Source organism: Nyctereutes procyonoides, unplaced genomic scaffold (genome assembly GCF_905146905.1).
Source record: "Nyctereutes procyonoides isolate TBG_1078 unplaced genomic scaffold, NYPRO_anot_genome, whole genome shotgun sequence".
NCBI classification, from domain to species: Eukaryota; Metazoa; Chordata; class Mammalia; order Carnivora; family Canidae; genus Nyctereutes; species Nyctereutes procyonoides.
The window spans coordinates 54,189,988-54,203,031 of record NW_026575047.1 but is presented as its reverse complement, the minus strand read 5'-3'; the positions used below and the strand labels follow the sequence as shown (position 1 = coordinate 54,203,031).

At 39.1% G+C, this 13,044-nt stretch overlaps 1 protein-coding gene and 1 long non-coding RNA gene across 7 annotated transcripts in view; one reads left to right on the top strand and one right to left on the bottom strand.

Annotated features, from left to right (window-relative positions):
- Positions 1 to 13,044, bottom strand: part of LOC129510114 (uncharacterized) — a 73,679-nt gene that overhangs the window by 24,361 nt on the left and 36,274 nt on the right. The gene's annotated exons all lie outside the window — the stretch shown is intronic.
- Positions 1 to 13,044, top strand: part of TRPM1 (transient receptor potential cation channel subfamily M member 1) — a 71,206-nt gene that overhangs the window by 32,341 nt on the left and 25,821 nt on the right. For 3 of the 5 annotated variants that reach the window (XM_055325982.1, XM_055325981.1, XM_055325984.1), the window contains 6 exons: positions 4,008 to 4,130; positions 4,329 to 4,460; positions 6,661 to 6,789; positions 8,876 to 9,127; positions 10,512 to 10,686; positions 12,280 to 12,300. In XM_055325982.1, the coding sequence (XP_055181957.1) occupies positions 4,008 to 4,130; positions 4,329 to 4,460; positions 6,661 to 6,789; positions 8,876 to 9,127; positions 10,512 to 10,686; positions 12,280 to 12,300 (832 nt within the window). Of the gene's footprint in view, positions 1 to 4,007; positions 4,131 to 4,328; positions 4,461 to 6,660; positions 6,790 to 8,875; positions 9,128 to 10,511; positions 10,705 to 12,279; positions 12,301 to 13,044 lie in introns of all 5 variants that reach the window. The other 2 variants (XM_055325980.1, XM_055325979.1) reach the window with 2 other exon arrangements.

Here is a 13,044-nt window from a genome sequence, read left to right as displayed (position 1 = left end):
AAACATACCAGAATTTGGGGGCACCTGGGTGGCTTAGTGGTTGAGCTCTGCCTTTGGCTCAGATGATGATCCCAGGGTCCTGGGATCAAGTTCCACATAGGACTCCCCACATGGAGCCTGCTTCTCCCTCTGCTGGTGTCTCTGCCTCTCTGTGTGTGTCTCTCATGAATAAATAAATAAAATCTTTTTTAAAAATACCAGAATTATAAAGGGCAAGATTAAATCATAGTGCCTGCCACAGCACTTTTCAATAGAAATAAAATGCAAGCCACCTGTCATTTTAAACTTTCTAGTTACAAAAAGTAAAACCTTTAATGGTTATAAAAAGCTTTGTTAAAATACATTGTAATTAGAGAGTATACTTATCATGATGAGCACTGAGGAATGTACGGAAGTGTTGAGTCACTATGTCGTACACCTGAAAATAGTAACAGTATATGTTAACTATACCATAATTAAAATTAAAAATATAATAGGGACACTTGGGTGGCTCAGTGGTTTAGTGTCTGCCTTCGGCTCAGGGTACGATCCCAAGATCTGGGATCGAATCCCCCATCGGGCTCCGTTGAGGAGCCTGCTTCTCCCTCTGCCTGTGTCTCTGCCTCTCTCTTTCTGTGTCTCTCATGAATAAATAAATAAATAAATCTTTTTTAAAAATTAAAAATATAATAAATTAAAAAATAGAAGTATATTTTAAAAAGAAACAGTTGAAATTATTTTTAATATTTATTTAAATCAGTACATACAAATACAAAATATTATCGTTTTGACATATCAATTGAAAAAATCATTAATGAAATAGTTAATATTCTGTTTTTGTACTAAGTCTTTGAAATCTGTTGGGTACTTTGCACTTACAAGTGCACATCCCAATTTAGACCAGCCACATTTCAAGTGCTCCATAGCAACATGTGGCTTGTAGCCCCCAAACTGGATAACCCACATCTAGGGATGCGCAGTCAGGAGATAAAGCTATAAAAGAACAGAAAGAACTTTGTTTCTTTAAAGTGAGGATGGAGGATCCTTTTGGAGATGGATTTGTGATAGGGACAGGGTACGTGAAAGGGCTTCTACAGTGGCTGACACGAACCAATTTTATAATTTGCAAGGAATACGAGGATGCTCACTTTATAATGACTCATTAATCTTTGCCTTTGTGTGTGTGGTGTGTTTTGTATCTGCATTTTATTTTATGATAAAAAATATTTACAAGAGTTTGCCTTGGGGAACAGGATTGGAGAAGCAGAGAAATGAGCAGGGGTCCTCCTCTTTTTACTAGGAGTCCATCCAGCCCATTCAGATGTTCAACCACGTATGCATATTACTCTGATTTTTTAAAGATTTTGTTTATTCATGAGAGACACAGAAAGAGGCAGAGACATAGGCAGATGGAGAAGCAGGCTCCCCACGAAGAGCCCAATGCAGGACTTGATCCTAGGACCCCAACATCACAACCTGAGCCGAAGGGAGACGCTCAACCACTGAGCCACCCAGGTGCTCCCACTTTGATTTTTAAAATATGAACAAATCATAAAACATAAAATAAAATATGAGTAAATAAAATTCAGAAAAGAGACCCAAGAAAGTTGATTAAGTTGCAAACACTTTCCTTTTTTCACCTAATGCTTCTCTTAAATATTATGTATGCCAAGAGGTAGAAATATTTTTAAGCACCAAATTTCCTTCAAAGCATTTCTACACTTACAGCATAAAAATATACTTATTTTATAGCAATAATTGTTTGGATCATTCTTTTTTGTTTGTTCTTTTTAACCTAACTTTTTAAAGTAGGTAATATGCACATAGTTCAAAAATTAAAACAAGACTATTTAAAAGTGTAAATGACAATGTGTCCCTCCCACACCTGTCCCACATCTGCCCTGTTCCCACCCAGCAGCAACCACTGATAGTCATTCCTTGTGTGTCCTTCCATTTCTAAAGCTACTATGAGTGATCATCGTTTTTGTATTCTCTTTTTCACAAGAGCTGGCATACTCACTATTTAGTATCTTGCTTTTTCACCTAACCCGGGAGCTCTTTCCATAGTCTTATATAGGAAGTTCTCATTCTTTCCCAGCTGGGTCATATTCCATTATTTCAGATTAATATTTAGCCAGTCCCCTCTGAGGCCATGGAGGTCACTCCCATCTCGTGGTGTTATACCCAGCGGCAGAATGAATGTTCTTGGACACATATGGTGTCTCACGTATCTGTTAGATACATGTCCAGAAGTGGAATTGGTGGCTCCATGGGGATATGTGCTTGCAATTTTGATAGGTTCGACCAGCCTCCCTCTGTGGGGATTGTTCAATTTGCACCTCCACCGACAATGTAGGAGAATGTCTGTTTTCCCACAGTCTCACCAACACAGGGGAGGAGTTAACTTTTGAATTTTTCCAATCTAATGGTAAACAACAATATCTCTGTGTAGTAATTGCATTTATCTTATTATGAGTGAGGGTGAGAACATTCTCCTCTCAGTACCAATGTCTCAGCTCACAGCCTTTGCTTATTTTTCTGCTGGATTGTTAGATTTTTTTTCTTCTCAATTTCTAGGAACTCTTTTCTAATTAGAAAGATTTGCCCTTTGCCTGTCACATGAGCTGCAAATATGTTTTCCTATGAGTCGTTTTTTACTTCGGTTAAGGCTTTTTTTTTTTTCTGTACAGAAACTTCGTGCTTTTTTAAATTTCCAAATATAGTGATTTTTCTTTGATTGCTTATTTCATTTTGCTAATTTTTAAAATTAAGGTATAATTACTTCTTGATTTGGGAGCATAATTAGAAAGGCCTTTCCCCAACCATCCTCTTCTGAAAAATTCTTATGTGATTCTTTTTAGTTATTTTACATTCTTCCCACACTACCACTACCTTTTTTCTCTTTTATGAAATCTTTATTTTTTTTTTAAGATTTTATTTATTTATTCATAGAGACACACACACACAGAGAGAGAGAGAGGCAGAGACACAGGCAGAGGGAGAAGCAGGCTCTATGCAGGGAGCCCGACATGGACTCGATCCTGGGTCTCCAGGATCATGCCCTGAGCTGCAGGCAGCGCCAAACCACTGCGCCACTGGGGCTGCCTTCTTTCATGAAATCTTTTTTTTTTTTTTTCGTGAAATCTTTAATCTTTAATTTATGCTGCTGTGAGATAGAGTCCAACTTAATTGTGTTTTAGATGATCACCCATGATTTCTCAACACCACTTATTAAATAGTCCATCTTTATTCTTCCAATTTGAAGTGGTACCTTTACCTAATACTATTTTTCTATGTGTATTTGAATCTATTTCTGGACCTTCTATTCTATTCCTTTGTTTGGTCTATTCATGCACCTGTACCATACTAATATTGATTTTTTTCATCATATAACTTTTTAAATATGGTAGAAATAGACCTTTGTGGTGTTCTTAATGAGGATCACCGTGAGAGATTTTTCTCAGCCCTGAACATTGGGAACAAATTTCCATATTGGAGATACACATCACAGCACTGATAAAAATGACAACAAAGTTTTCCACCCACGGGCCAGGGGATCCTTTTGTCTAGGTCAAGCCCAAATTACATTTGTCTTTTATCTTGATCCATACCTTCACATTTACATCTAAGTTATTGCCATATAAAATATTTTCTATTTACTTCCCTGAAGGTATTATTTTATTTTATTTATTTATTCTCACTTTTATTATTATATTTTAAAAATTTACCTGCTTTGAAACTTAATGTAAGCCCTCTGCTGTTTAAGGATTCCACACAATACTGCTTGCTGTCTATCTGAAATAATTTGGCACAAGTTCTTTTTCACAGTCTGCAACTCCACCAATGTATCAAACCAAATAAGCCACAGAACATCAGGACAGTGATAAACCTGTCATAGGACTGCTTAATTTATTGAGTAATGCTGAAGATCATAATTTAAAAATTTTATGTATACTAGGAAAATTTTCTAGGTGTGCCATAGCTTAAAAATGTAAAAATCTTAACAATTTTTTTCTCATTCTACATAGGTTATAATGGGGATTCTTCTTCCCCCTACCATCTTGTTTTTGGAGTTTCGCACATATGATGACTTCTCTTATCAGACATCCAAGGAGAATGAAGATGGTAAAGAGAAAGAAGAGGAGAATATGGTCAGTGCTACACTTGATCATAAAAGTATCAATTCACTTTCATTCTCAAAATTGTTGAGATTTCTCTTACCATGAGTTTAGAAACCACCATAATTGGGGAACTCTGTATAATTCTTTATTTTTAAAGAGGGCTATCTGTTAAATGTTATGCATTTCCCATTCAGCAACCTGCTTGACATGTGCCATTCTGTTTTCCAGGATGCGAATGCAGACGCTGGTTCAAGAAAGGGTGATGAGGAGAATGAGCACAAAAAGCAAAGAAGCATTCCCATTGGAATGAAAATCTGTGAATTCTATAACGCTCCCATTGTCAAGTTCTGGTTTTACACGGTAAGGTTTCCTCCTTAGCATTTGCTACATAGCATGTTTTGAGCACACAGAATTGTGAGACTTGAAAAACATGTCAAAGTCTTTTTAAAATGTTTAAAACTCACAGAATTAAAATGAACTGTGAAAACAAAACCGGGACTCATTCAGATCTTCAGCTAAAATTGTATCTGCATATCTTGTCCTATATTTACACGCATGCAGGAATGTGGCCATCCTAGCCCCAAAAGCATCACTTTGTAAAGCAAAACAGTCCTGTTTGCTTAAGATGAAGGATTTTTTAATGCCTTCAGTAATAGAAACTTAGGGAAATACAGTTTTATGTTTAAGTGAACAAAGTGGACTCGTGGTTTAAAGAGCAAACTCACAAATGCCATTTTCTTCATAAAACCAGTGGTTTACCAAAGGAGTGTGGTTGAACCCAGATCATAAGCTCCTAGAACAGAGAAGCAACTTAAGGCCTCTCCTCTCTGAAATGCACACCAAACTGACAACTGCTTGGTTGTACATTTTCCTCCAAATGCCTTTGGGGCCCACTGTTTTAACATCCCCAAGAGTGTGGTGCCAGCTATAACAAGAGTGGCCTCAGCCTTACACATGCATGCTATGACTTTTGTAGATAAGCTCTGGTTGCAGGAGGGCCCAGCATGCACGTAGAGGCTCTCACAACCATTGCAATCTGGGGAGGATGGGGCAAGACTACCCATGAAGTCCCAAGCACCATGTTATATAGCCTATGCCAAGCAAGCCCTGTCATGTTGTTCCATTTGTGACTGACTAGGCAGGAGCAGCAATGGAAGGTGAGGAGACGGGTCCAAGGCTCTGGATGGGGCATTAGGCAGTGGGGTAGGCAGTAGGCAGAGGAAGGCTGCATGGGGACACAGATCAACCATGAGCCTGGACACCCAACATTTTGGTAGCTACAACTGGTGATGCAGAGAAGCCACTGTTACCCACCTGCTCTGGTCAGAACCAGCTGAGCACCAGTGAGGCACCTGGCCTGCAGGAGAGCTCAACACAGGGCAGAGTTAGGAAGCAGAGGAGCCCCAGAGTCACCCCACACCTCTGAATACTCTGAATGCTATCTCTGGCCTGTGGCAAGAAGTTACACATTTTATAGCTTCCCAGGGGATTCTGATGCTCTAATCCTACTGCAAGGAATACATCATGGATACAAGGGACTTTACCTATTTTACTGGTAAAACTTATACAATTTGGAGAGGTGGGGGTGAATCTTTTTTTTTTTTAAGATTTTATTTTTATTTATTCACAAGAGACACACACACAGAGAGAGAGGCAGAGACACAGGTTGAGGGAGAAGCAGGCTCCATGCAGGGACCCCAATGTGGAACTTGATCCCGGGACTCCAGGATCACATCCTGGGCCAAAGGCAGGCTCTAAACCATTAAGCCACCCAGGGATCCCCTGAATCTTAAAAAGGACAACAGCTGTTGAATCACAAATACACACTTGTTAGAATACCCCACCCCCACCCCCATTACTCCAGAAGAGCCTGGACCAGCGAGGGGCTCTGGAGGTTAAGATTCATCAGCTACACCGTAAATCAACTTTAAGCAATGAACTTCAGACCACCTCCCTCCACCCCATACATCACTCCCATATATCTCCAAACTCTGCATCTTTTCCTGCCACAAAGATAGGGAGCATGCTGTGGCCTCAGCAAACCAGAGATATGCCATTCCTAATTGTGGGGACTCAGGACAGCTCTGTGCACCTCGACAGACAGCTCTCACCCCCCCACCCCTTCTAACCTCCCACATTTATCAGCAGTGAAAAGATTCAAGAGGGAAATTTGAAAGGCAGGGAGAGTAAGTAATATTTTCTGATTTCAGGAATGTAGAAGACACATCACTGAAATATTAAAAATTTCCTTATGTATCATCATTTTGTGCAGCTCCATAATTCCCCCATGAAGGTGATAGTAGCCACAAATAACGTTTTCCTTTAGAAAAAGAATGCCAGTGCCCATATCATCCTAAAGTATAAAATGCGTCCTGATCTGCTTCAGAATTTATCCACACTGGCAATAGAAACAGAAGGTTTCCTCTAAATGAGTCAGTCTAGTTGGGAATGCAAACTTGTTTTAGAAGACCTGTCAACCTGAAAATAGAATTTCAAAAGTTTTTTTTTCCCAGCACGTGTTATCTCCCCAAACACTGCTAATAGTTGTTCTGCCCTTCAGATATCGTACTTGGGCTACCTACTGCTCTTCAACTATGTCATCCTGGTGCGGATGGACCGCTGGCCCTGTCTCCAGGAGTGGATTGTCATCTCCTACATCCTGAGCCTGGCATTAGAGAAAATACGAGAGGTGATTACCCCAAAGGCCCTTCCCGGCGCCACTGAATGCTAACTTTGATTCAGATATAGCTTCTTATTTGCAAAACACTTCATGCAAATCATGAGTGCTCTGGTAACTTTTTTTCTTTTGGGGTATGACAATACCAAGTGTATCCCATTCTCTTGCTTAAGATTTATATGTCTTCTGCTTCCAACTGAATTTGAATTTGCAAATCAAAACACAAAGCAAAAATCAATGATATTTAGCAATAAAAACAGTCTCAGTGACTGTAAAAGCAATAGTAAATGCTGCCAGAGGTAAACCAATTACTACAACCGGGTACAGATTTTTGCTCTGTTTCCCTGGAACTGAAAGACATACAAGATGACTATTTACCTACAACTTAGGACTCAGATTCCACATGCTCCCTGCCACCTGCAATGTGGAGTCTTCCTTCTTATTAAGGAAGGGCTCTCAAGAGACTCTGAGAGGATGGCAGAGGAAATAGGGACATGTACTTTTCTATGAATTTTCATTCACTTTATTAGTTTGTGAAGGGCAAGCTATATCTAAGAAAAAATGAATCTGACTAAAAAAGCATACAAAAGGGTTTCCACATGCTTCTTCCAACTGGTATAGAATCAGTATTACTATTTTGCCATCATTATTAGTCCTTTCACTGAATTGGAAAAAATATTACTGACAACTTCTTCCTAATAGAGTGAGTTCGATGCTGTCAGTCTAATGAGAATCTGAGAAACCAAAAAAGAAAAGTACCAAATTCAACATTTTATTTTAAGTTCTTATTTATTTATTCATAAGAGACACACAGAGAGAGGCAGAGACACATGCAAGAGGGATAAGTAGGCTCCTTGCAAGGATCTCAATGGGATCATGCCCTGAGCCAAAGGCAGACACTCAACCACTGAGCCACCCAGGCACCCCAAAATCCAACATTTAAAATCCCATCTCCTTTGCTACTAGTCTTTCTTTTCCAGTTGGGCTTCATCAAACTCTGCAAATGTTACAACTGGGATTACCCCCAAGTAGCCTGTCATGCCATCCCTACTGCCACCATGATCCCGCTGAGCATCAGCCATTTGCTAAGATACTATTCTTTATTCTAGGAGCTCACCTTCCAGGCTATAGTGTACACGGGTTGTTAAACTAGTGAATCCCTTCTGTGCTGGCCAAAAAATAGCCACCCCCCTCCCAGTCATGGGGTCCCCAGGGCCCCAGTCTCCATAACTAAAGGGGTACACCATGGTACAGCAGCCCCCACCCTACTGGACACCATAGCCGCATCCATGGGGCTCACTCTCTCTATGTACCTTTGCATGCTGTTTGTTAAATAGTTTCAATTTTACCCTGAGGAAGTAGTGATTTTTATCAGTGGTGACTTTTTTTTTTAGAGATTTATTTGAGAGAGAGAGCATGCACAAGAGGTCAGGGGGAAAGGCAGAATGAGGGGCAGAGAGAATGTCAAGCAGACTCTCCACTAATGGTAGGGTCTCTCGATCTCACGACCCAGAGATCATGACCTGAGCCAAAGCCAAGAGTCAGATGCTTAACTGACTGAGCCATCCAGGAACTCCCAATCAATGGCGATTTTTAAAGGGTAATATCTCAAGTAGGAGAAAATATTTTACTTTCCCCTGACTTCTCACATCTAAGTTGCAAAGGAATTGTGGCAAACAAACATCTCCTAGCCCAATCTGCCTTCTCCATCAGGTGGATTACCCTTTGTAGACCACACGGGTGTGTCTCTGCTCTAGGCTTTTCTTCCTGGACTAACTCTGGAACATAGGCTGACGGGCACATATCCAGAGAATTAAAAAGAAATCAAGAGGCAGCTGCTTTTATTTCACCCAGAAAGACATGATTTAGAAGGCATTTCCTGAGAATTTGTGAAACACTGCATCTAGGAATATAGAAGATTCCATGGAATTTCCCTTTCAAGATATCTTTCTCTGCCTGAGAAGATTAGTGTTTAAAGGTCTTAAGCAGGAAATGGGACCAGATGCCCTGGAATGTTCCACCAGTCCTATCTTTCCAAGATTCTAAGAGGCTTCCAATACAGCACTCCCTGTTATTGTTCTTTGGCATTTGTTTTCAGATCCTCATGTCAGAACCAGGCAAACTCAGCCAGAAAATAAAAGTTTGGCTTCAGGAGTACTGGAACATCACGGATCTTGTAGCCATTTCCATGTTCATGATTGGAGCAATCCTCCGCCTACAAAAGCAGCCATACATGGGCTATGGCCGAGTGATCTACTGTGTGGATATCATCTTCTGGTATATCCGAGTCCTGGACATTTTTGGTGTCAACAAATATCTGGGGCCCTATGTGATGATGATTGGAAAGATGGTTAGTACTTACACCCCTTTAGGAATTAGAGACATTGTGGTTGTGGTTAGGACCTGAGACCAGGCCTTGGGTGTGGCTTTATTAGACTTCATTTGGTCTTTCCTTTGTAGTTGGTTTCTTACAGGAAATGTTTTTGCTTTAAGATACATAGTTCTTGGGCGCCTGCGTGGCTCATTCGGTTAAGTGTCTGCCTTTGGTTCAGGGCATGATCTCAGGGTCCTGGGATCAAGCCCCACTGCAGACTCCCTGCTCTATGGGGAGCCTGATTCTTCCCCTCCCTCTGCCTGCTGCTCCCCTTGCTTGTGCTCTCTCTGTCAAATAAATAAATAAAAATTTTAAAAAAGATACATAGTTCTCCTACATGTTAATACAGTATATACTACTACTATATACTACTTCTATTCTATCCTATACATATATATAAATATACACACAGTATATACTACTTTATATACAAAGAGAGATGCACTGTATATATGTACATTAATACTGTGTCTATACATTTATATGTGTGTGTGTATATATATACACACACACAACATATATATAATCTGTAGTTAACATGTAGTAAAAGCCAGAAACAAATGGGGCGCAGGGTCACTCCCCCAATCCTATTCCAGAGAGTCTTCTGCCCATGTACTCTAGCCTGGAGTGGACACAGGCAATTCATGTGATTAGGCCAAGACAAATCCATGCCAACATTTCTTCCAGAATAAATCATACAATATGAAACAAAAAAAATGAGCCAGCAGGTAATCTTTACATCACCTAAAATAGCTTCAGTGTTAGGACTGGTCCTGGAAGAAAGGAAGTTATCTTAAGTTACGAATTACTCTTTATAGCACGAGCAGCTTTGAGTGAAGGGATATATGATTTAGCCTACGTTGGCAAGGGCTCTCATCTTCAGGGATATCCAAAATTAGGAATTATACCAATTCTGTATCCACAGTAACCAGAGCATTGCTCATTGTAACCACTCAACAGTTGTGTAATGAATGAATAAAAATCATTCTGTACTCTCAATTCATCTTGTTCCTTTCTTATATATCTCCTTCTCTTTCTCTTCAGTTTCCCTTACAAATTCCCATGTTTCCCCCATAATTCTTCCCTTTCTCCATTTGCAGTTGTAGTTATGAGAGGAATATTTGTTTATGGGCAATAATGGAGGAGAAGAAAGAGTAAGAGCAAATGGGGGAATCAATGTTCTAGAATAAGATGTATGCATTGCATGGCATATAAACACTAGAAGCCTGTGGATGGGATGGAGAGAAGGGAAAGAGGTTCTTTTCATCCTAATTAAACACTCATGAAGAGCAATATAATGAACCAGGCAAACCTGGCCCATGAGTCAAGACAGTAAGAGACACATTTTCTCTTTACTCAGATGATTGACATGCTGTATTTTGTGGTCATTATGCTGGTTGTGCTGATGAGTTTTGGAGTAGCCCGTCAAGCCATTTTGCACCCAGATGAGGAGCCGTCTTGGAAACTGGCCCGAAACATCTTCTACATGCCCTACTGGATGATCTATGGAGAGGTGTTTGCAGACCAGATAGACCGTAAGAATAGAATTGATAGTAAGATTCTCTTCCCTGCTTCTGAGGCAGATGATCAGTTCCAAATTAATAGAAGAGCATGTGTTAATTTGGAGATAAATTATTTTTTATTCTGCTCTGAGCATAAAATTATTTTAAGAAGGAATAAATACAGAATATGAAATGTAGGTTTTTGAGACATCAGTCATTCTTTCTATTCTAAAAACCATTAACCAGAATTTTGAGAGTCTCATATCCTTTTAGCTGGACCTGGTGAATACCTTATCACATGAATGTAGTCCCAGTGCCAATATCCCAATATTTCTTCAACCTCTTTCTACCCTCAGACAGAGCTGGCAGTGTTATGAGTGTAATTAGACAGAAGGCATGACAGGGTGACTGGTGCTTTGTGTCATCCTCTTCTTCAAGCTTCTTCTCCAAAGCTCATTTTCCACATGGCTATCAATCTCCTCTTCACTTATGGAGCTCAACTTATTATTATTGTTATTATCAACAATATATCAACAATATCATCCAGATGTTAGCAGAGAAAATGAGCCATAATCCTGCATGGATTTCTGGGGGGCGTAGGCCCCAGCTCCTCCCCAGGCTGAGCCAGCAGGTCATGGTGTCTCCCGTGTTGTAGGAAGTGAAGCTTAAATGTTCTAATGCCTATTTCACCTGGCCAGTTAATGTATCACCAATAGATTGAGGCTCTTCAGACCTGTTTTTGTATCCAGACCCTACCTTCATTTGCATGTTGTGCTCTGTCACAAAGATACAGATACAAGAGCACATCTGCTATTTCTGGTGTTCTGCTTCTCGGGAGATGGTTTTGAACATCCTCCCCTTGTATGAAATGCAGGGTTGTCGGTACATCTTCTGCCACTGGGTTAGACTGATAACTAGTTCACACAATGCCTTCTATCTAGCTTTTATAACGTGATTCTGAACACATTATTATCACCAGTATCTCAAAGTCAATTATTGAATGTGTTTGTAGCTTGGTAAACTGGAACATAAAAATCTAATTTGGTTTCAAAAGAGTATTTGCTTAGGTAAACATATGATCCAGACATAAATTATAATATTTTTTTATTATTTAATTGGGTAATGTGAAGATAAAGAGGCAAACTTGAGGCTATTCTCAGTAACATCATTAAATGCAGGTTTTTCATTCTTGATCTGGTTATTGCATAATAATTTTTCATTTATATGTGCTTATGAGGTATTTGAACTGGGATATAGAGACTGCCTGATTGGTTAACCAGTTGGTTAAAATGATCATCTGCCAGTAGCCTCATATCTATTTCACAGTATTTTTAATGTGTGAGCTTTTTATTGCTTATGACACATGGTAAAATCAATATTCATGAAATATATATGTATTCCCTAGAATTAATAATGTTTACAGTTTCTTCTAAATAGACCACTTTTTCCGGGCATGAATCTGTAATTCCCAAACTTGAATACTTTGCATATCTTGACACCAAAACCATTCTTGTGTTGTTAATCATTTGTTTTACTTTCTTCTCAACTGTTGTCTTGTTTTCTTTCCTCCCTTCCTGTCACAACTAAAAAAATAAAATAAAATCCTGCTTTCCAATCGCTATATAGTCTACGCCATGGAAATTAATCGTAAGTTTACACAGAACCAATGACTCTAGTCCATGAAATGTGTGTATTAATCAGTTTCTCCCTTAGCTAGAAGGAGTTGGTTTTCTATACTTCTCTTACACTGGTTTTCAATACTTCTCTTGTTTTCTGGTGTCAATGCTCTTTTAAACTATGAGTAAGTAAAAAAGTAGGTAGATTATAAATTCATGGAAGTTATTTCACTTATCACTGTTGGGGTCATTCTATTTTTTAGTTCAGAATATAGGTCCTATAGGATCGAAGTGGCATTTTGAATGAGCAGAGAGAGAAAAGATGATTTTCCAAACATGACACCAAATCTGTTGATTAATGGATTTGAGGGTAGAGGGCATCCTTACCTCCTCCCTCATAACAAAATTATTTTCAAAGTTCATGTACAAGTGATACCAAGGAGACAACATGAGATGATGTTAAATAAATAATCAGAAGACATAATAACTTTCTAATGGATAACAGTACAGAAAAAACATACAGGTAGATTTATCTGCTTAGAAATGAAGGAAAAACTTCTGTATATGAAAAACATAAATGCAGAAATAGGAAAATGTTTATCAATATGACAAGTCAAGAATGACTATCTCTGAGTGTAGAAGTGAGTTTCTTATTTTCTTTGTACAAGTTTATAGTTTTCACATGGAAAATCATTGCTTATGAAATCAGGGAAAAATCATATTAAAAAAGAAAAAGATCATGTAGTGGCATATGTAAGTTACTTACTCTATTCAT